The sequence below is a fragment of the Petromyzon marinus genome, chromosome 4 (assembly GCF_048934315.1).
Source record: "Petromyzon marinus isolate PM22_M1 ecotype Great Lakes invasive population chromosome 4, UKy_Petmar_22M1.pri1.0, whole genome shotgun sequence".
In the NCBI taxonomy this organism is placed as follows: domain Eukaryota; kingdom Metazoa; phylum Chordata; class Hyperoartia; order Petromyzontiformes; family Petromyzontidae; genus Petromyzon; species Petromyzon marinus.
In genome coordinates this window covers 5,750,315-5,771,512 of record NC_133670.1, presented here as the reverse complement: position 1 = coordinate 5,771,512, position 21,198 = coordinate 5,750,315, and the positions used below count along the sequence as shown (strand labels likewise).

The window sequence follows — 21,198 nt, the reverse complement described above, 5'->3', positions numbered from 1 at the left end:
CTCGCTTTACTCGGTGTAGTTCGTTCAAGACAATATTCCTCCACAGTCTATGACATAGACTGCTAGAGGCTGACTGTTACAACATAACAGTAGAATTTACATCACTGTCTGAGGGATGCTGTTGTGTAGGGGCAATGCCCAATACTACTTTGAGCATGCAAATATCTATATATGAGTACACGTTTTGTGGCATTCTTCATCTCAGATCAACTACATTTCATTAGTTTCACAATTCATCATTGCTCGTGAATTACGCCATCAAAGCCGAATACACGTCATGGCAGCTATGTAAGGCGGGTGGTCGCAAGTGATCATAATGTATGGGAATAAAGAGAAAGTTGGACATACCCTCTGTAGAGCTCTAAATAGAGGTCCCACAGCCAGGAGGACAACCAACACCACCATGGTGGATATGCCAGAGGCTAGCTGCAAGGTCAAAGGTTACCCACAATAGCAAAAGGAAACAACAAAAAATGTTTTTGCTTTTGCTTCACAAAACATGAGCCCGTTACAGCCCATCGCACAATCCAAGTCCAGGAGTCAACAATCGCGGAAAAACCATCCCGACTCAACTGAGCCGTATGCAGGGGGTTGTGGGAAAAGAATGGTAGTAGGGGAGGGGGGGTGTGCTGCCCCAACTAAGTGAGGCTATCATGGTGGTGGTGGGGGGGAACAAAACATTTTTAATAATCTTGAAAATAAACACATCTGTATCAGGGGAAAAAACCCCCCCCATTAAATTCCCTTGGGTATTTTCCCAAAAATATTGATTCTGAAATGTGATTAATAGTGTTCAGCACAGGTGGCTGGTATATGACAGCAGAGTTGTCACTAAAGGATTACAAAATCACTCTGGCTACGTTTATGAATGATGATTATTATCATCGTAATTATTTTTTTTATTTCTGAAATGTTCGCTATTCTTACTTGTAAGGCCAGTGAGCATGAGGATGACAAAGGCACATTATAGGGAGGTGATTCACCCACTGTAACAGCACAACATATTAACCTTATGGCGGGACCCCGGCTCTCACATAAACTACGTTACTACATCATTTTATGTCTGTTAAACGCGAACGATACAGAAATATATATTTCTCTCGACGGGCTCTACACGATGCGCTAATCAAAGTTTCTAAGTTTTGTTTATGACTACGGCAATTTTGGCAATGACATGACAACAGAATGATCCGCCCTAGGTGGGTCGCGGCGTTTATGTGTGCGGTGGGACGGAGTCGCCAAAAATAAATAAATTAATTAAGATATATATTTTTTTACTTCCGTTTATTCGGGACCCCGGGGTCCCGCCATAAGGTTCATATACACATACAGCTTTGTGTAACGTGTAAAATGTAAATTAAACAAAGCGTGTAATTTACCATGTGAAAAGCTATTACTCTGATTATGGGAAAGCCTCACTGAGTGTGAAGACTCTTTCTCAGCAAGGGGCAATGATTCCTATCTGATTCACAAGTAACTCATTTGCAAGTCATTGTTAAAAATTTAACAGTAAGGTTGGCAGACAAGGGCCTACTTTTCTCTGAATGACCTTACGTGACCGGTGAAGCAGTGGCATGTCTATTTTTACGGTAAATACAATTGGGCTTGATCGGCCATCTAGAACGCTGTTCTGTCGGATATTCGGAAGCCATTGGAGCTATGTACTTTTAAATCTAGATTGAAAACTCATTTCTTTCTAACTGCTTTTTGTGTTTAGTTTGCTGTCCTTCCCCTGCACCTCCGATTAGCACGGTTGGCTACGCATGGTTACGAAAGACGTTCTACATACATACATACACATCTGCCAGATTAACCAGGGTGGCCTGCCAGATTCGAACCATGAACCTCTGCAACAACTGGCAAATGTACTACCGCTGGACCATGTCAATTACCATATTGCCCTTATAACAATTCTTGAAACTCAGTGAAAATTTCCTTGATAATGGCAACACTTTACCTCGGTACATCTGAGAACGCTTTACACGGAGTAAGCGCCTCGCACCTCATCTCAAACATTAGAGAGGGCACCCCCAGTGGCAGTTGTCCCTGTGCGGCACAAGGTGACAACTCAGCACCTGGTTCGCAAGAGGACGTTAGTCTGCCAGTCAGAGGCGATGTTTTGCTGCCGTACGTGTAATCCCAATTGTTCTAAAGTGACGGTTATTGTACCTGCGTGTTCCCTCCTGTCCCCTCCTGAATGGAGGTCCTGGAAATAGAAGCCGCACTTGGAAAGCACTGGAAGAATGAGCCAAAGAGGTTGCAAACTCCGTGCGCAAATAGTTCCTAAGAGAGATGACACAAACCATGCAAATCGAATCAAAATACATTTCTTGAAATATGTATGTAGTGCCTGATATACGGTTACCATCACCGTCATTCATAAACTCGGGGTAACCCCAGTGTTAAATGTTTGTTTAGAGAAGCCTGGTGGATCCGGAAGAGAGCCCCTACCACTGTGGTTAGGTTAAGTTAAGTTACCGGTAATAATTGTTCACTTTTGTAAAAGTGAATCATGAAAAAGCGGATACCAATCGTGCCTGAAGAGGAAGCTTTTCGATTACTACACATTGTACGTATGTAGAACTTCTTTTGCACCGTACGTAGCCAACCGTGCTAACCGGAAGCGCCATCTTCGACGTCACAGACAAAAGGAAAAGAAACAAAAGCTCAAAAGCGTGGAAAGAAGCGTGAAGAGACGCACGCTTCCAGTTACATTGAGAGACAGAAAGAGGAACACGTGCATAAGGGAACGATCAAACATGTGACGCTGTCAGCAACGAGATAAACTGTTTACAGTCATAGTGACTGTGAGGAAAGGCTTGGGATGATGGCCGATGGAAGAGACTGGTGACGGAATGGCAAAAAACAGGAGGAAAACACTCCCGAGAGGACGACCACTGCAGTGCAGGTACAGGAGCGAGATTAATTGTCGCATCGCAGGACCGTGAGGGAGGCCATTTTCCAGCAGTGGAAAGACGAGAATAATGTTTAGTTTTACATAACATTGTGAATGCAAGCTAGAAGGCAGCCAGGCGGTGAGCCGGCGAGCCGGTGCCAGCAATCACGCAGGCTCTGCAGTCCCCTACATATAAAGATATTTTCAGGCAATTAATGAGTGTTAGTACACGCACGAGGAAACCTGGAGTACCCGGAGAAAACCCACAAGTGCAAGGGGGAAACACTCTACGCCATACAGAAGAGATATGTGATATTGGTCTACACTTTCCTGCACCTCCTGGCGAGCCAGAGTATGGCTCCTCCTTGACGTCCACGGGTATGGAAGTTTCGCGACATTCGTACAGTGATCGACCAACCCTCTCCTGCACAGTGCAGGATTACAGGCGTTCAAATCGCCACCACCACCCAGGCACGATGGTGCTTTATTCAATCGCTTTTAACATTCAGTGCTTCCGCAATTTTGTTTCAATCATGGATTCTGGGCAGAGTGCCGAGCCAGTTGGTATGAGGGCAGGGGAATCGACGTTTCCAAGAATTGAGAGTGTGGTGGCACACGCCCGTGATTTACTGCATTGGAGGCACGAGTTTGAACATCATGCAGATTTGCGAAACTCCTGAAAGCGGCAGAGCTGAGGTAGGCAAGCAATCACTACTACCATTAACCGTGCCCAGGTTTGGCAATCAGCTCGTTGGGTTCACAGGGCAAGCGTGCTAACCACTTAAAACTAAACTATTTTTTTTTATTTTACCAGGTAAGGTCCACTGAGCAATATATAGCTCTTTTTCAGAAGCGAGCTGGGCACAAATGATAGCTGGAAAACGTGGCGTATCATGATGTAACGTATAACAGCAAAATACTCTAAACGCATGTTTCCCAAAGTGGAGGGATAAACAGGAGGACCCGGAGAAACATCCACACAACCATGGGGAGAACATGCAAACTCCAAATATACAGCAGGCATCAGGCTCGGGATCAAACGCACAGCCTCGTGTATACAAGGCGAGGTAGTTAACATTTGGCCACCACGGCTCCCACTTCACCATTTCCCCAAAATGCTGTGTATTTGTCACCTAAACATTTAGTTCCACTGCCACAGTACACATTTTTGCAACCCCTTTTGTTTCAACTTTGTAGTCAAATTCATAAACTACACCCTGCTGCAGGCCTAAGGACCAGTACATAAGACAGCTTGCACTGAATTATTTCCCCATGCCGGGTTTTTTTCTAGATGAAAACGTGGCAGACAAAATTGGAAGGATAAATTGCTCAATGAAAAGTTGAATAAGTAAAGGGCTTTGAAAAACCAAGATCAACTGAACAGAGGAGCAGTTCTCCTGCTCATGAGCTCCAGAATTAATTGAGCGTCTAGCAGCGGAGGCCTAGAAGAGTTAGAGCACAATGGCAGCTTCAGATAGAGTTATTTACTTACGAATTGAGATCGAGGATAAGGGAAAGGGTTGACCATGTTTTTCCTAGTTTGAGGGTAGGTTCCACCATAAAAGTAATGCACTTAGGAGTTGTAACCTATTGAAGAATAATTAATGTAAAGCCCATCCACTGCTGGATGAAGGCCTCCGTATGCTCCATCAGTCATGGTGGTTGTTTGATCATCCTGCACCTCCCTGGACATCGCTCACCACCAATGTTATCCGTAGATGGTCATCATACTCAGATTACTGAGCTCATAAAATCATGGTGGTGAGATGTTTTCTCACTCGCCTGGTATACAGGAGGTCGTGTGTTCTATCCCGACCCTGACGGCTATATATTTGGAGTTTGCGTGTCTCTCTCCCCGTGGTCACATGGATTTTTCTGCAGGCCCACCGGTTTTCCCCCTCCACATTTAGAAACATGCGTTTAGAGAATTCGGCTGCTATACATTTCCACGTGATAAGCCACTTCGTTGCGCTATCATTTGTGGCCAGGTCACTTCTGAAAAAGAGCAACATAGCTCAGTGGGCCTAACCTGGTAAATAAAAATAGTTAAAAGCTAACCTCTGTGCCACACTCGACCGCCCTGCATGTGTTATCTATTAACCGGCTATAATCACTACGCTATGAGGCAATTCTTCCAAACCAATGATACTCCGAGACCCTATATGTCTGCATTACGATGGGCATCATGGGCGTTTTCTTGATGGTATACGTAGACCTTGACTGGACCAAGTAACATCAACGCAGCCCCTCTCAATAGAGTTCGTTTCCAAGCATTGCAATGCAGTGCAGTGTAATAGCGCCGGCTGGTGGACAGCGGCAACTGTGGTGGACAGACAGCGCACAGGCCGGTGAGGGCGTGCACGGTGTGTTGGCAGCACGGAGGAATTAGGGCAAGGGTCACGGAGGACCCCATCTGGAGGCCCCTGGAACCTGCTGGCGGGTTCGAGAAGGGAGGCGCGGTCAGGGCGGAGCCAGGCCGCGCTGGGAGCATAAAAGAAGCCGAGAGCGGGGAGCTCAGGGCTGCTGGTGCTGGGAGTGGACTCGTCTCGTCGTAGCTGTTGTCTCGTCGCTGTCGTCGCTAAACGTCCCCGCTAGATGTTGTGCTACGAAGGAGAGTAGTTGGCTATCTCAGTCAGCGCCGTCAGTGTTAGACGGCTGGCGTTGTGTACAGGCTAGGCTTAGCTACTGTGGAGACTGTGTGAACCAGACCGTGGAAGTTGTGTTTAATAAACAAGGTGTCTCCGAATCAGTGACACTGCACGTGGTTAAATTGGCGTCCAATATTGTAATACCTGATTGGCGTCGACGGTATAACCGTGCTTCTTTGCAAAGATCTTTGCCAACGACACAGATACGGCGTAGCCAACGATCGCTATCGCCAGCCCGTCGGCGATGAGCGAGGAGAAGTTGGTCACCGTTGGCAGCTGTGGCACTGGCAGCCTGGCCACAGTGAACAGACAAAACACAAAACACAAATTCCCCTCTGTAGCCTTGGGGCAAGTGCCATTAGCGAGCACCTATGAAGGTCGGCACGGCACACGAGGTGGGGTGGTGGCCAGCAACACGCCCGGCCGCCTTTGTCTCTCCCCAGTGGCGATGTTTGCTACACATCGCACCAGGTACTCATTTGAGGCCGAGTCGACGTACATACATACAATCACGCAAAGACAAATATTTCCCCCCCCCCCACCCCCATATAGTTCTGAAGACTATTTGGGCAAAGGCTATGAAGGCCTAGCTTACACACACAAGACATGTTCTACCCATGATTATTCCAAAATGTTTTTGTATGTGGATTTGTAAAAAACAGGCTCACCCGGCAGGTATATTCCCAACCACTGTAACTCCAAACTTTTCTTCCAGCCGGGCGTAAAAGGAGATGACGGTAGCCAGAACAATCTAAAACAAGGGGCGCACGTTTCATCCGGGTTTATACTTTGAATTCAGTTGCCCGGACTCATTTGACAATAGGGCACGTCAAAGTGCCCTATTTTGGCGTGATTGTAATCACGCCAAAATAGGAATTTGTAGGAAAAAGTATGTTTCCGTTGGCATGCTAATTTCTATCATCCGTGCAAAGAACAGAACAAAATGTTATGGTTCGGTATAAAATGTCAGCGGGACATGTGTTATCTTATTTTAATTTATATAGTGCCGTGATGAAGGCATTGAACAAATAAGTAGCAATTTGTACAGCAGAAGTGTGATGGGATGAGATGAGTTGATGAGGATGGCAGTGCACGGTGAAAATGATGACGCGTGAAATAAACAATGATGAAAGCGACGATAAGTTGTTCATGATGAGTGGTTCATGATGAGTTGTTCATGATGAGTGGTTCATGATGAGTTGTTCATGATGAGTAGTTCATGTTGAGCGGTTCACGGTGAGCGGTTCACGATGAGTGATTCATGATGAGTGGTTCACGATGAGCGGTCCATGATGAGTGGTTCATAATGAGTGGTCCATGATGAGTGGTTAATGATGAGTGGTTCACGATGAGTGATTCATGATGAGTGATTCACGATGAGTGGTTAATGATGAGTGGTTCACGATGAGTGATTCATGATGAGTGATTCACGATGAGTGGTCCATGATGAGTGGTTCATGAGTGGTTCATGAGTGGTTCACGATGAGTGGTTCACGATGAGTGGTTCGTGATGAGTGGTTCCTGATGAGTGGTTAATGATGAGTGGTTAATGGTAAGTGGTTCACGATGAGTGGTTCATGACGAGTGGTTCATGATGAGTGGTTCACGATGAGTGGTTCGTGATGAGTGGTTCATGAGTGGTTAATTATGAGTGGTTCACGATGAGTGGTTAATTATGAGTGGTTCACGATGAGTGGTTCACGATGAGTGGTTCAGGACGAGTGGTTCATGATGAGTGGTTCACGATGAGTGGTTAATGATAAGTGGTCCATGATGAGTAGTTCATGATGAGTGGTTCACGATGAGCGGTTCACGATGAGTGGTTCACGATGAGTGGTTCATGATGAGCGGTTCATGATGAGTGGTTCATGATGAGTGATTCACGATGAGTGGTTCACGGTGAGTGGTTCGTGATGAGTGGTTCATGATGAGCAAGTGCGCTGAATGGGCAGGGAAGTTTGGAAGAGGGATGGTGTTTATCGATGAGGCGGAAGGGAGTAGGGAAGAGGAATTTGGGTAAGCGAGGGATAAGGGAGTGTTTTAAGAGAACAAATTGTTTTAAGTGAAGCCGAATGTTTGGCACGTAGGGGCAGCTTGTTCCAGTGTAAAGGGGGCCAGAAGCCTTTTAGATCCATTGCTTCGAGCACTCTACTCTTATTTGTTGATTTACACAGTACGTAATTTTCATTAAAAAAACAAGGGTCAGTACAATTTCTTCCCAAATCGAGAAATGTCGGCATCATGTTGCGGGGAAGAAGCACTCTCATTTAACTTCATAAAGTAATGACATTCGTCAACAAATGAAAACTAATTAAAAAAACGATGGTTTGAGAGTGCACATCCTTGATTCTGACATTGCACTTGCACAGTGTGTGAAACCTCGGAGTTATCGCCGATTCCGAGCTCTCCGGTTCAATGGCGACTCTCGTTCATTTCCGTTCTCCTTCTCACATTGTTGTTGTTACTTTCTGACCCCGTGCTCCCTTACTGAACATCTGCGAAAAATAACTTCAAAGCTCATCGGATTTCTCCAGAATAAATTAACACTGCGATGCCGATTCTCTCAATGAGGCAGCACCTGGCACCTCCGCGTGCACAAAATTCTCCCGTGCCCTGAGCCGAGCTACCACCGAGACCTTTATCCAAACCTCCCATCTTTCCTCTCTGGCCTTCTCAAATCCCTCACCTCCAAACTCCTGCTGATCCGAATTATCACTGCCATACTTCTCGTCCGTACTGGTATACATGAACTACATTATCGCATTATTCTGATCTCTCTCTTCTGGCTCCATATCCGATCCTAAATCAACTTGGAGAACGCACTTACAATGTTCAACATTCTCTGTTGGATAGCCCCTGCCTACCTCTTCCCTCTAATCTCACTCTACTCCCCTCCATCAACCTTCAGTTGAAGCCCCAGTCAACCTTTGTTCAAGCGGAAGTCGATCATTCCCCTCCACTGCCCCTAGGATCTGAAATGTCCTGTTCCTGGCCATCTGTGCTGTTGGCTCCCTGACACCCGTTCATATCATTCCTCACAACTTTCCTCTTGTCCTCTACGTATTTTTCTCTTGATAAAACAAACTAATCATCAATATCGTCTTTCCGCCAAATATCATGTCCCATTGGCTTGTCCAGAACCTTGAGATGTGGTTCCATTGAGATGCTATATCAATCCAAATTGTATTTTAACAGAATAACTTTACATTTTGATTTAAAGCTTTCGTGACTGCAGTAATTCATATTCTTAGCTCTTTCGGTAAAGTCACGTTGAAGGGAAACAATAAAATAATAAAATATATATATAAAACAATAAAAATTCTCACGACGTTTCGACCATAACACAAACGGTCATCATCAGGTGTGAAAAAACCAACGGCAAGAAACATTTGAAAGAAGTGTCGGTCCGCATTTATTTATTTTTAAACGGTGTATTTATTTATTTATAAAAACAACCGTTAGCGCCACGCGCAGCGATTTGGCAGTTTATTTAGAAGGATGAGTCCATCTATGTTCTGAAAAGAGGAGGGGGGAGACGAAAATTAATGTATGCTGTCTGAAAGCCACCGTAAGCGTGAACAATCAATTAAGACCTGAAATGGTTTATCAAATCCTTCCAATGATTGCTAAGCCAGAATCCATCTTCTCGATTGAAATTGTCTCTGTGCTTGTATATGTGGATAGCCTCATGAACGAATCTCTCATGGTAGCCAGATGGCTTACAAAGAACCTCTGTCTTGGAGAAGTCAATGTCACGTGAGCCTACTGAATTATAACAATGATCTGCCATGGCCGAGGTGTTGGTCCTACCGTGTTTAAGGTCTGCTTTGTGTTCACGAATGCGGTCCAAGACATGGCGTTTGGTTTCTCCAATGTAACTACTACCACAGAGGCAACTTAGTTTGTAGACACCAGGGTACTGAAAGTCCGGAATCACATCTTTTACAGATGGAACCAGATCACGGATTTTATGTAATGTGTTGAAACGGACCTGGATCTTGTGTTTATTCAAGATTTTGGAGATCTTTATTGTGATCCCCGCAATGTAGGGTAAAGTGATGGTTTTGAAAGGCTCCTCAAGAGGGTCCTTCTTCATGGTTTGAGTGATAGCTTTGCGGATTGTATAGTTGGAGTAACCATTAGCCTTAAGAGCTTGGTGTACGTGCTTGAGTTCACTGCCTATGTGTTCCTGGTCGGATATGCATTGGGCTCTATGGTACAGAGTCTTGATGAGATAATTCTTCTGTGATGGATGGTGGTGGGAATCCGGTTTCAGATAAGCATCCGTATGGGTAGCTTTCCTGTAGACAGAGTGGCTCATTGAAACCGGATTCCCACCACCAGTAGGCTCACATGACATTGACTTCTCCAAGACAGAGGTTCTTTGTAAGCCATCTAGCTACCATGCGAGATTCGTTCATTAGGCTATCCACATATACAAGCACAGAGACAATTTCAACCGAGAAGATGGATTCTGGCTTAGCAATCATTGGAAGGAGTTGATAAACCATTTCAGGTCTTTATTGATTGTTCACGCTTACAGTGGCTTTCAGACAGCATGCATTAATTTTTGGTCTCCTTCCTCCTCTTTTCAGAACATAGATGGACTCGTCCTTCTAAATAAACTGCCAAATCGCTGCGCGTGGCACTAACGTTTTTTTTTATAAATAAATACACCGTTTAAAAATAAATAAATGCGGACCGACACTTCTTTCAAATGTTTCTTGCCATTGGTTTTTTCACACCTGATGACGACCGTTTGTGTTATGGTCGAAACGTCGTGAGAATTTTTATTGTTTTATATATATTTTATTATTTTATTGTTTCCCTTCAACGTGACTTTACCGAAAGAGCTAAGAATATGAATAACTTTACTTTGGTTCTGCTGAAGAATGGTTTAGCTTGCACTTTTAAAAAATAGTAGCATGCTAGAGGGTTTTATAACTGTTCTTGAGTTCTCACCAGGAGCAGTTCCACAGGAATTGGAGCTTTGAGCTTACTCTTGTACCGCTGGTTTATCTCTCTCACTGGAATGAGCACAGTCAAACACACCAGCGACGTCACCAGCTCTGCTATATTTGTGTTCGGTAGCTTCTGAAAAATATCAACCATTGTCTGAAAAACATAAAAAACACAAACAAGTAACAATATATCGTTGTACTTCCGATTAACTCATTAAATATTTTAACGTTCGGTAACATTTTATCTTGAAATTATTTGTCAATGTGGCGTGCCAGAAAAAAATGTTCTTCATGGTATGGGCAGAGCATTGGCCGTTTTCCTCCTCCAACTGTGAGTGGTCATTGAATCGTCAAACTTCTCCCGCGAGTCAAGGCCCAGGCTGTAGCTTTCACGGGCAATGGTGTAACAAGGCCAGTGGTTTAATTGTCTCTCAAAGTTTTAAAAGACTTCAGGACCAAAGCAGAGTGCGTTGTTGGTGCGAATATGATCTCGCCACTTTTCACGTAAAACATATCACTTTTAGGTTTTTAGAATTTGTTGAACAGCACTGGATCCACGGACCCACATAGCACCACTCCACACCGTAAGCTCCAGCACCCCACACACGATCACAAGAGTGCCCCCAAAGCTCGCTCTATATAACTGGAGAGCTCGCCAGTCTAAAAACAATCCTGCCAGGGCTGCTTTTGGCACAGCTTCTGAAAATATTTACAAACTATCATAATTGAGTACTGCTTACTCTACTGCATGAAACTCTTGCCGAATGCAGGATCCATCGCACACGGATGTACCCGGTTATATGCTGGATTTAATTTTAATTAAAACATGCAATTAAAATCCACTATAAATCAATGATCAAAGGCAGCTTGGGCCACTTCGCTTGCTGATTCAGCAAGCGCATGCATAACTGCCAAAGAGCCCTGGACAGTAAAAAAAAGGAAGGCCCTCCTCATTGAGCTCCCATGTTGAGCTCAATTGCGACTGATAAGCATTGGAGTGGCAGCCAAACACGCTATAACCCATTCGACCGGAATGAGGACCTGCACAACCTACATTCAAGTCCCTGTAAAGGAGAAGAAAACTTCATAACAAGGCATGCGGGAGCGCAGTTCCCACAGGCATGAGGGGGCAACCACTTGAAATAAGAGGCAGTTTGCACTTTGCAGGCAATTGTGGTGAATCAAAGCCCAGTTAGAGCTATTCCTTAATACGCTTTTTTTTTTTCAAATAAAAAAAAAGATGCCAACAATTACAGCGCTCTCTCTAAAAAAAAAAGAAAATCCCACAGAATGTGTCGGTGGTGTTCCTGGCGCAGTGCGGTTGGCTGCAGCAGGTGGTCTGCGTTGGTACCATGAAAATTGAAGCGGGCCCAGAGAACCGTGGCACCTGCAGGCCCAGCATGTTCTTGATTTGGGACACGAGGACGTGGATGGCGGCCGCGTTGGTGAAGGCGCTCACCAGTGGATCCGACAGGTAGATGGCCACGAATCCCAGCTGCAGGCTGAACATGATCAGCTGGTGGAACGTCACGGTGGAGGGCATTGGAACGTCGCCGGGTTCGAGAGGGGAGCGTTGTTTGTGTCGTGCGCGGCGGAATCGAAATGTTTCCCTTCACCGCTTCTTCTTCCACACCGCTAGGCTGGGGAATTCCCTCCAATCGTCTCTTTTACCCAACACATTCGAGGAATGTGTTACTTCTTATCAGTTACAATTTCAATGGTGCTGCGTGTTGCTGACCACTTGGAATGTTTATCATTTGGGGCTGTGCTCAGCAAATGTATTCTAGAATATATATAACAGGAAATCCATTGCTGCTTTGTTCAACTCTTTTCCATACACCTTTCATTTTACATTTTACTATTCACCTAAAGGATTTCATATGAATCTTGATTTTAAGCTTTCATGACTGCAGGGATCAATACTCTTTGGTGCTTTCGGTAAAGTCGCGTAGGTAGAAAAATAATAATAGATCACGACGTTTCGATCGCCACACAAGCAACCGTCTTCAGGTGGGAGTGAGAAACTACTCACTCCTACTCACTCCCACCTGAAGACGGTTGCTTGTGTGGCGATCGAAACGTCGTGATCTGTTATTTCCTACCTTCGTTACTTTACCGAAAGAACCAAAGAGTATGGATTTAATATGACTGAATAAAAACATGCTCCACCCATAAGTCATCAATGGTCAATGTCAAATTACGTACTTATACGACGCTTCCATGCACAATACAATAATTTACATGCACACGGTAAACATTTGAATATATAATGCACCGCATTCATATAAACGATAACAATAAAATAGTTAATTCTGCAGACCTTGGTCAATTCATTGCTGGATGAAGGCCTCTCGAGGCCACGTTGGTCATGGAGATTATTTGACCATACTTCACCATCTTGGCTCGTGCAAGTTGGCGAAGGAGGGGTGGGCCGGACTGATTCGGCTATCACGGTTACCATGTTAGGCTACCGGGTTCACTCCGAAATGCAATGCTAACCACTCTGCCACTGCTCCACGATCAACGAAAACACCGAGGCATCCCTACTTACTCACAAACGAGAACACTGATGTATACTCGCTCACGCTGTGCTGTAGCTACAATAAGTATATGTACAGCCTACCGTGATGAACACGATACAAATACTGTGTATAGCACAAACGCTATATTGCCGGAGAAGGCTCTTGACCATCGCAACAGGTTCGCTGGTTTGTGTTGTTTCTGAAATTAAAACCAGCCCAGAGTTGTCCTTGTTCAAACAAACACTCCTGGGAAAGATTGACCTGAGAGAAGCACTGTTTTTTGGGAGTTAATAACTTCTGTGAACTTGTTTATTGTGTTAGCCGCAATTCGCAGAGGCAGCAGATATTTTCGCGCAGTGGCCAGAAGGCTGACTGGCGCCCCAGTTGACGTTTTAATTCCATACCCAAAGGTGGTCAGCTGGCCACAATGCAGAATTATCGTTTATTGGTTTTATTTTCAAAATCAAATTGTGTATGATTGATGAACGCAGAAACAATTCAAATGACCGAAGCACCTATTTCGGGTCCTATAAATATCGGCATCCTTAAAAAAAATTACTGCGCAGTAAAATATGGTAAGAGCTTCTGGTACAAGGCACACGTGGTTGGGCCAACGCGGAGTCATCTCTGAAACTGTGGATCAGCTACGACGGCTGTAAGTTTGCGAACGAGGAGAGGTCAAAAGGTGTCACAGGCACCAGAGTTAGGGCAGGGCCACGGTCCAGACTGCGTCTGGAACCGCGGACAAAATTCAGTCCGGCTGGAGGCTGCGTTTTGCAATGCCGTGGACAGCTGAGGCAAGTGGCACCAAACTTTCATTTCATTTGCAGAGATTTAAGAGATAAAAATTGTGTTTATCCCGTAAGCTCTGACTAGCTATCAACGTCACAAGCTTCATAATGGCTGCATGTATATTCAACTTCGTTTGCACCGTACGTAGCCAACCATGCTATTTGGAGGCGTGGGGGAATGACAACAAACTAAGCACACCAATCAGTTCTAAATAAATGGGTTTACGATCTATATTTAAAAGTGCATGAGCTCCAGTGGCTGCCTCATATCGGAAGGAAGATCGTTCCACTACGGCTGCAGAAGTGCAATCAAAAGCACGCGATGCAGTGACCGTCTTCGTTCGATGGTTAATTAAAAGCCGCTTCTGCAAGGATAACCAAAGTTCACGTGGATGGTTTATGCCCCGTGACAAGATCAGCAAGGTATTGTGCTTTGCGTGTGTAATGAGTGCGACCTGAGTCTGCAATGCGTTCAGGCCTCTAAGCTGGGTTGCCTTGCTCGTGTTATCCCCATAGTGAGCGAAATCCGTCGAGGTGCCTCAAATTGAGCCTCCGGTGCCAGGTTCTGCAAAAGACAGAACGTGTTCACTCCCCCTGAGATGGAGTTGTACACCCCTAGCTGCCACTGCTATTCAGTGGCCTAAAATATGGCTCTAGGGTTTGGTGTTATAATTTATTTATGTAGTTTATTGTAAAAAAAATTCGCTCACAGTCCCTGTGATCACTGTTACATTGCATTTATGGCTTTTATTTTGGTGATTTCGAAAACGTTTTTTAGTTTGGCCATGTTTTTGTTTATTGTAGTACGGAGTTAGACTGATGGCCTAAATCTTAGTTGTCTTGTGGTTGTTGTTGTTTGACTTGCATCCCAGTGGGATTTTTGCACACAGCGTTGGTGTACGGTGCTATTTCAGGAATATTTTGATGTTTTTTTTTCCTGGATTTTCTGTTTGCACAGTCACATAATCACTTTAAGATGTTTTCTTGTTCATGTTTTTTTTTTGTTTGTTGCGGTTGCACCCGATTCAAGACCCGAATGGCTCACAGGGCTATACCAAATAAATGGACCTATGGAACTATGGCTTCAGAACGTCTACTTACTCCGCTCGTTCCCAACCATTCGCTTGCAGTTGGCATCCCCTATCAGACCTATCAAGAGTCCGTGTACCCCTACCAGCACATATGTGTAGTGGAGTAGAAAATACACATGGGTAAATTGGCCATATACAGTACATACAAACAGTGTGGGCCATGTAAGGTCGGGCAGGTTGATGAAGTCACGGGTGGCGTAAACAAGACAAAGTAATTAAGGGAGTCAAGGGACGAGGGCTGTGATTGGTCGAGAGGCTGTTAGCGTTAAGTGGCGGCGTCACGGAGTCTGGGCCGTTGGACAGGTGCGGAGCTGGCGAGAAAATGCCAGCGAGGCACATGGCAATTAATTAAGGCTGATTGGAAAGGGGATAAAAACGCTAGGTGATTTGGACGACGGGAGAGTTGGCGAGAAGTGGAGACAGCAGCGGGTAGAGAGATGCGAAGAGTGGAAGCCGGTAAGTGTTAGTGGGAACTAGATTGAGAGCCGAACCCAGAGGACAATAAATAGCGATAGCGAGAGTTAGCGTTAGCAGAGTGGAGATTACGGTATAGGTAGGTAAGGAAGAGATAGACAAGTCACTGTGTGTGAAGAGATAGACAAGTCACTGTGTGTGAGGAGATAGACAGGTCACTGTGTGTGAAGAGATAGATAGAGTCACTGCGTGTGAAGAGATAGACGAGTCACTGTGTGTGAGGAGATAGAGAGAGAACCACTGTGTGTGCGGTGAGAGAAGAAGAGACTGTGTGGAGACAAGGATTATGAGCGGACGGTGCTGAGGGGAATTCGAGTGTTTGAGTTGGCAGAGCGCGGAGAGGAGAAATTATAGTGTGTGTGTGTGTGTGTGCGAAATTATATAGTGTGTGTGTGTGTGTGAAATTATAGTGTGTGTGTGTGTGCGGAACGATGGAAATAAAAGTGACGGTGGAAGAAAGGCGATTGTCGTCCGAGTGAATCCAAGGCACTACATTTGGTGTCAGAAAAATACGTAACACGCCACGATGTAAAAAAAAGCGGCAAAGAAAATAAATGTGCCAGTGGACTCCGGCGGCGACAGCAACAACGACGATGTACAGCCCGGCCAGATGGCCGGCAGTACTCCTGACCGGGACAGCGGTTCGGGTGGTGCTGAGGGCCCGGGATCGCCAGAGGATTGGCGAGTCCTCATGACCCAGTGGGAGGCCAGGATGGAGAAGTTGTCGGAGAAGTTCCAGAACTTTTTGACGGAGAACCGCATTCAACAACCAGTACCGGGTCTACCGCCGGAGGTTGCCGCTCAGCCGGAGCGGGTGGAGGACTCTGACGACGAAGATGACCGGTCGGCGGGACCGCCACAACAGCTACACGTACAATGACTTGAGGCCAAAGTGGGAGATTGGACGGCGTTCATACGAAGATTCCATGCGGCTTACGAGTCCCTGAATTGGACGGAGAGTACCGCGTTATGAGCACTGCCGATGGCATTGGATGATGACTCCTTGGCGACTTTTAACGGACTCCCTGCCGCTGTCAGAAAAACATTGGACGGTGCTATTGCGGCAATGAGGAAAGTCTATGAGCCGCAGTTGGTCGCCAAACGTCGATTTCAACAGAGGAAACGGGAGGCCATGGAGTCCCCCCTGGCATTCCGCAGCGCCTTGCTGGCCCTCGCCCAGGTTGCGTACCCGGCGATGGACGAGGAGGGCTGGGACTCCCTGCAGCAGGAGAAGATGCTACAGCTGGCGAAGGAGCTGAAAGTCGTCTTGTCACTCCCGGACAAGGACAATGACGACGACGTGTCGTCGTTGCTGATCGCCAGGAACATACAAGTCAACCTTGACATACGAGACGAACCAGCGGCGGCGGTGGCGCAGCCGTCGCTGACGACCCCTGCCGGGGCCGGGAGCACGGTGGCGGTGGCGGTGGCGGTGGATGAAACGCCGCCGATCGCAGCAGCGGCCGGGGTGTCGACCGGAGAAGGACGGCGTCGTCCCGGCGTGTATGGAGACGGCGTGCATCGGACATGCTACGAGTGCGGGCGGAGGGGTCATCTCGCCCGCGACTGCTGGAAACGGAGAGGTGGTCCTCCAAGGGCGCCGAACAACTACAGCGGGCAGTTCCCCCAAGACCAAGGATCCCGGGTGAGTCGAGATGCATTCAATACAGGGCCGCCCTATCCACATCACTCATCCGCGTCATCTCACCCGTATTCATCGAGTTCGGATAGTACGCATGGCCGGGATACGTGGGGCGTGTTGGTACATCGTGTGTTGGGGGCCGCGCCGGGATCGTCGGATGTGATGGCATGCATTCAAGGTGTTATGGTACGGGTTATTGTAGATGCCGGGGCGTCGGCGACTCTCATTTCGTTGCAAACTTTTCGGTCGCTGCCGACGTCGCCTGGATCGTTGGGGCCTGTGGAAGGGCCATGCGTAGCGGCAAACAGGGGTAGTTTGGGCATTATGGGCTGCGTGGTTGTGACAATTCAAATTGGGGAGGTGATTGTGACGAGAAGTGTTTTGGTTTCAACGGATTTTTTGCGAAAGATGCCGATTAAGATTTCAGTGGAAAAAGGTTGTTTGGAATTACCATCGGGGAGATGTATGAAATTTTTGGGGACGCCTTCAAAATTTGCGGTGGCGAACGCTGTGGTGCAGGCCGTGGTGAGCCGCACCGTGCGCGTCCCACCTGCATCGCAAATATTGGTGCCGCTACGGTAAAAGAAGGAATTGCCTTGGGTTGAGCTGCAGGAGGGAGTGCTGGTAGGGGCTTTGACCATAATACCAACATATTGCGATCCTTTCATTCAAATTGTAAACGCGGGGCACGAAGAGGTTGTTATTCAAGAGGGCACTACGTCGGCGCACGCGACGGGTGCGCCGGGTCCAGAAACGAAAACATGTTTTGCTACGGGACAGGATGAAATGTTGTCAAGGGAGGAAGACGATCCGAAATGGTTAAGGGATCTTTACAAACAAAACCCAGAGTTATCGCCTGTGCAACGGTCGAGTTTGCATGCATTGCCAGTGGAATTTAAAGATGTGTTCAGTTCAGGGAAATACGACGTGGGTCGAACGACGTTGTTGCGGCATCGTATTGACACAGGAAACGCACCCCCGATCAGGTTAAATTCGCATCGTGTAAGTCCGCTTGAGAAAGAATGTCTTCGGCGATCTGTTGATGAAATGCTAGAGCAAGATATTATTGCCCCATCGTTCAGTCCGTGGGGAGCCCCTATTGTCCTCGTTAAAAAACGTGATGGAACCATGCAATTTTGTGTTGACTATCGGAAATTGAATAAAGTTTCGGTGGCGGAAGCGTACTCGCTTCCACGAATTGATGATTCACTGGATGCCCTGTCCGGCACCAGAATCTTTTCGACCCTCGATCTGTTGTCGGGCTTTTGGCAATTTCCCCTGGATGAGGAGTCAAGACCTAAAACAGCATTTCGAACACCACAAGGATTGTATCAATTTAACGTGCTCCCGATGGGACTCCACTCCGCGCTGGCGACCTTCCAGCGATTAATGGAACTCGTGTTGTCGGGCCTGCAGTGGGAGTCATGCTTGATATATCTAGATGATGTGATTGTTTTGAGTAAGAATTTCGATGAACATTTGCAACGACTGCGCGCCGTTTTTGGCAGAGTGCAGCGCGCCAGATTGAAATTTAAACCACAGAAGTGCCAATTGTTAAGAACATCGCTGAAGTATTTGGGGCACGTCGTTAGCGCATCAGGAGTGGCCACTGATCCGGAAAAGACGAGTTGTGTGTGAACATGGCCAGTGCCGAGAACAGCAGGGGAAGTGTGTAGCTTTGTGGGCTTTGTGTCGTATTATCGGCGGTTCGTTAAGGATTTTGCCACAATTGCTCGACCATTGCATATGCTGAAAGGGAAAGGTGTGAAGTTTCAATGGGGGATTGCAGAACAAAAATCGTTCTAAGCGTTGCGGGCCGCACTGGCGGACGCACGGCCGTTGGGATACCTGTATTTTACGAAGCGATTTATACTTGACACGGATGCCAGTGATACGGGCATAGGCGCGGTTTTGTCACAGATGGTTGAGGGCGTCGAGAGAGTGGTGGCATATGGCAGCCGGGTGTTATCGCCGGCGGAGCAAAAATACTGTGTGACGCGTAGAGAATTGTTGGCGATTGTCCATTTTGTTCGGCAGTACCGACCGTATCTGTACGGCAGGGAATTTTTGATCCGCACTGATCATGCGGCACTACAGTACTCGCTGCGCGTGGATCAGCCGTCGGGGCAGATGGCTCGCTGGCTTGAGACCCTTCAGGAGTACTCTTTCACGATCCAACATAGGAAAGGAATGCGCCATGTAAACGCGGATGCTTTGTCGAGGTTGCCGCGACCGGCTGAGACGTGTCGGTGCGCAGAGGGCTCGCTGCGTTGCGGCCCGCCGCTGCAGGTGGTTCCGCAAACGGTCGCTGCAGCGGGTTCGGGAGTGCCAGGGACAATCCCTGGAGCAGAAATTGGATTGTTGGGGTTGTCATTGAAACAATGGAAGCAACTGCAGGTAGAGGATTCCTCGCTGACCAGGATGAGGCTGCGTGCCTCTCGTTCGAGGGGATCGGAGGATCGCCCATTTTTGATGTTGACGGAGGGGTTGCTTGTTCGCTGGGATGTGGAAGCAGAAAAATTTTGTATTGTTGTCCCGAGGGTGTTGCGGAGGAAACTCATTAACGAGATACATGAGAAATTGATGCATTTGGGGGAGAAGAAGACCGCGTTGACAGTGGGGAATGCATTTTACTGGCTGGGAATGTTTAATGATGTGAAACAGCATGTAAAGGCGTGCCAGGAATGTGCACGGAGGAAAGCGCCGGCACGGCCATATCGTGTCCCATTGCAATCGATTCAAGTTTCGAGAGTGAACGAAATTGTGGCACTAGATATTTTGGGTCCGTTCCCCATCACCCCCCGAGGGCACAAATATTTGCTCGTCGGGGTGGAATACTTAACTCGTTGGCCGATGGCATGGCCGCTAGTAGACCAGTCAGTGACGTCGATCGCTGAGGCTTTCTTGAAAGGGTACGTCTTAGATAAGGGGGCCCCGGAACAATTGCTTACTGACCAAGGCAGAAATTTTTCATCAAAATTGATTAAAGACGTGTGTGACTCGCTGGGGACCAAAAAGATCCGGACGTCCCCGTACCACCCGCAGACTGACGGGATGGTCGAGCGGCTGCATAGGACGCTGACGTCCATGCTTTGTCACCAAGTAAACACCGCTCAAGATGATTGGGACCTGCATGTTGCAGCGACGCTGGCCGCGTATAGATTGGCCCCGCATGCCTCAACGGGGTACTCACCATTTTTTCTAATGTATGGACGGGAACCAGAAGCGCCGGCTATTGTTAAATTGGGAATTCGAAAGCGAGAGAAATCTACGACAGTGCCTGCTCCAATGCAGGTGGCTTTAGACCATCTGAGGGAAGCCCGGGTTGGCTGCATTGAAAAATACGGCACGACGACAAGCCGCTAACGAAAGATTGTACGGCAGGCAGCGGCCACGAGAGCCGTGGAGTGTTGGAGATAAAGCCTAGTTGCACTGCCCCATGGTGCCGGTGGGAACGTCCCCAAAGTTTCACCGCCCCTGGCAGGGGCCCGTTGATATTGTGGAGGTTTTACGGGATCAGAGTGTGCGAATAAAATTTGGTCGTCGGACATGGTTTGTTCACCCGTCGCGCCTGAAGAAATTTGTGTTACCATATGACGCGTCATCCCCCATCCGAGAGCGGCCTGTATTGGATGTGTCCGACGAACCTGTGGGGAGGTCACAAGTGCGCGTGTCCCAGAGATCTGCCCCCCGTGTGCCTGCAGGATCGCCCCTTTTGGGCAGAGTTGCTGACCGGCCACATAACCGGACCAATGTCCGTCCCGACCGGGAACAACGGACAGCCCTGCCAGCAGAGTGTCGCTGGGACAGGGATGGGCGCAGTGTGAAGCCCAGGAGCGCCCCTCGTTGGCGAGACGAGCGAGGCCCTCCCTTACCGCAGGGTGTCCCGTGCAGGGGAGATGGGCCGGCAGCGGGAACCTGTTCCAGGAGGAATACACTACGTTGACTTTGGGGGGTTTGGGGATTCTGTATAAAGGTGTCGTGTGAGTGTCGTTGTGTGGTGCGTGTCGGGTGGTTGTACAAAATGGGTATGTGTTGCGAGTGCGTTCTGTATATATGTTATCATCCTTCCGTCCGCTTCACTCCACTACTCCAATTCGAGTATAACGTAGCCGGGGACGGCTAGGTTCTTTCATCACGGGGGGGGGGGGGGGGTGATGTAGTGGAATAGAA

The 21,198-nt window shown here is 47.4% G+C and overlaps 1 protein-coding gene across 1 annotated transcript in view; it reads right to left on the bottom strand.

Annotated features, from left to right (window-relative positions):
* Positions 1-21,198, bottom strand: part of LOC116938812 (prestin-like) — an 87,069-nt gene that overhangs the window by 46,371 nt on the left and 19,500 nt on the right. The window contains exons 5-10 of the mRNA XM_076054139.1: positions 11,857-12,021; positions 10,507-10,659; positions 6,213-6,295; positions 5,689-5,836; positions 2,170-2,283; positions 349-426 (exon numbers count right to left, since the gene is read on the bottom strand). Of these exons, the coding sequence (XP_075910254.1) occupies positions 349-426; positions 2,170-2,283; positions 5,689-5,836; positions 6,213-6,295; positions 10,507-10,659; positions 11,857-12,021 (741 nt within the window). The remainder of the gene's footprint in view (positions 1-348; positions 427-2,169; positions 2,284-5,688; positions 5,837-6,212; positions 6,296-10,506; positions 10,660-11,856; positions 12,022-21,198) is intronic.